General features: G+C 34.3%; 1 protein-coding gene across 1 annotated transcript in view; it reads right to left on the bottom strand.

The window, feature by feature from the left end:
• Positions 1-1,646, bottom strand: part of KIF3A (kinesin family member 3A) — a 56,448-nt gene that overhangs the window by 48,131 nt on the left and 6,671 nt on the right. The window contains exon 2 of the mRNA XM_012651313.1: positions 1,176-1,449. Coding sequence (XP_012506767.1) covers positions 1,176-1,449 — 274 coding nt within the window. The remainder of the gene's footprint in view (positions 1-1,175; positions 1,450-1,646) is intronic.

Genomic DNA, 1,646 nt, shown 5'->3' with positions numbered 1-1,646 from the left:
AGTGAGACTCTGTCTTCAAAAAAAAAAAAAAAAAAATGGATCACAGACCTACATGTAAGACCTAAAACTATTCAACTTCTAGATGAAAACATAGGAGAAAATCTTTGTGGTTTGGCAAAAATTTCTTAGCTGTATTACCAAAAGCATAATCTATTTTTAAAAAACTGATAAACTGAACTTACAAAATTCAAAACTTTTTCTCATCAAAAAACATCATTAAGAAAATGAAAAGATAAGCCATAGACTGGGAGAAAATATTTGCAAATCACATTATCTGATCAAATATTTCAATCTAGAAAATACAAAGAATAAGAAGATAGCCCACAAAATTTTTAAAATATGCAAAATATTTTAAGAGACATTTCACCAAAGAAGACATTCAAATGACTAACAATTACAGGAGTAGACACTTGACATCATTGGTCATTAGGTAAACACAAGTTCAAACACAATGAGATAGCACTACAGATCCTTTAGAATGACTATAATTTACAAACTTTACAATCTAAGTGTTGTCAAGAATGTTAGGAAACTAGAATCCACATATAGTACTGGCGGGGAGGGGGGAAAAAAGTAGTATAGTCACCACTTTGGAAAACAGACATTTATGATTGGACTCCACAATTTCACTGCTAAGTATCTATCCAAGAGAAACTTTAAAATGTCTGCACAAAGACGTACATAGGAAGGTTCATAGTAGCATTATTTATAGTAGCCAAAAGACTGGAAACAATCCAGATTTCCATCAGCTGGTGAATGCAAAAACAAAATGTGGTATATTCATACGATGGAATATAATTCAGCAATAAACAGGTACAAACTACTGATATATTGAAGAGATGGGTGAACTTCAAAAACCTTATGCTAAGTGAAAGAAAACATTTAAAAATGACATATTATATAACATGACTTAGGTGAAACTTAAAGAAAAGGCAAAACTACAGTGACAGAAAGCAGATCAATGGCTGCCCGGGGCGGGACTGCAGACAGACAGAGGAGCTTTTGGGGAGACGATGGGAGTGTTCTAAACTGGACTGTGGTGATGGTTTCACAACTGTATATATTTACCACAACTCGTCAAACTGTAGAGTTTCAATAAGTGAACTGATGATGCATAAATGATGCCTCAATAAAGATGTTTTTAAGAAAGTAAAGTATATAAAGTATTCACTTACCATTGTAGCCTTCAAGAACAGAATCAATAATAGGTCTTGCAGTTAAGTTATAAACGTCAAGTTGTTTACTTTCTGGCCCAAAAACAGTATCAAAAGTAAATGTCTTTGGAGGCTCATTGGAAGAGTCGGTCTTATGCACGGTGATGGTCCCCCTCATCTCATCCACGCTGACGGCCTGTCTGTAGCACATGGATTTCTCTCTCTCATTGAGGGGCCGACACCTAACAACCACCTTCACATTATCGCAGCTTTCTGGCTTCTCTGATTTATTGATCTGGTGGAGACAATATTTACAAATAATGAAAAAGAACATTTACTTTTACCCCCAAGAGATTAAATCTATAATTTGAAAAAGACTACTTTGCCATCTCAGTGCCTTGCACACATTAAGGACCTCATAAATATTTGTTAAATGCAGTTAAAGATCTTAGACATATATAGAAAAAGCTTGTTAAAAGATACAAAGAGGGT

The sequence above is a fragment of the Propithecus coquereli genome, unplaced genomic scaffold, assembly GCF_000956105.1.
Source record: "Propithecus coquereli isolate 6110/MARCELLA unplaced genomic scaffold, Pcoq_1.0 Scaffold353, whole genome shotgun sequence".
Classification (NCBI taxonomy): Eukaryota; Metazoa; Chordata; class Mammalia; order Primates; family Indriidae; genus Propithecus; species Propithecus coquereli.
This window is presented reverse-complemented; position numbering and strand designations above follow the sequence as displayed.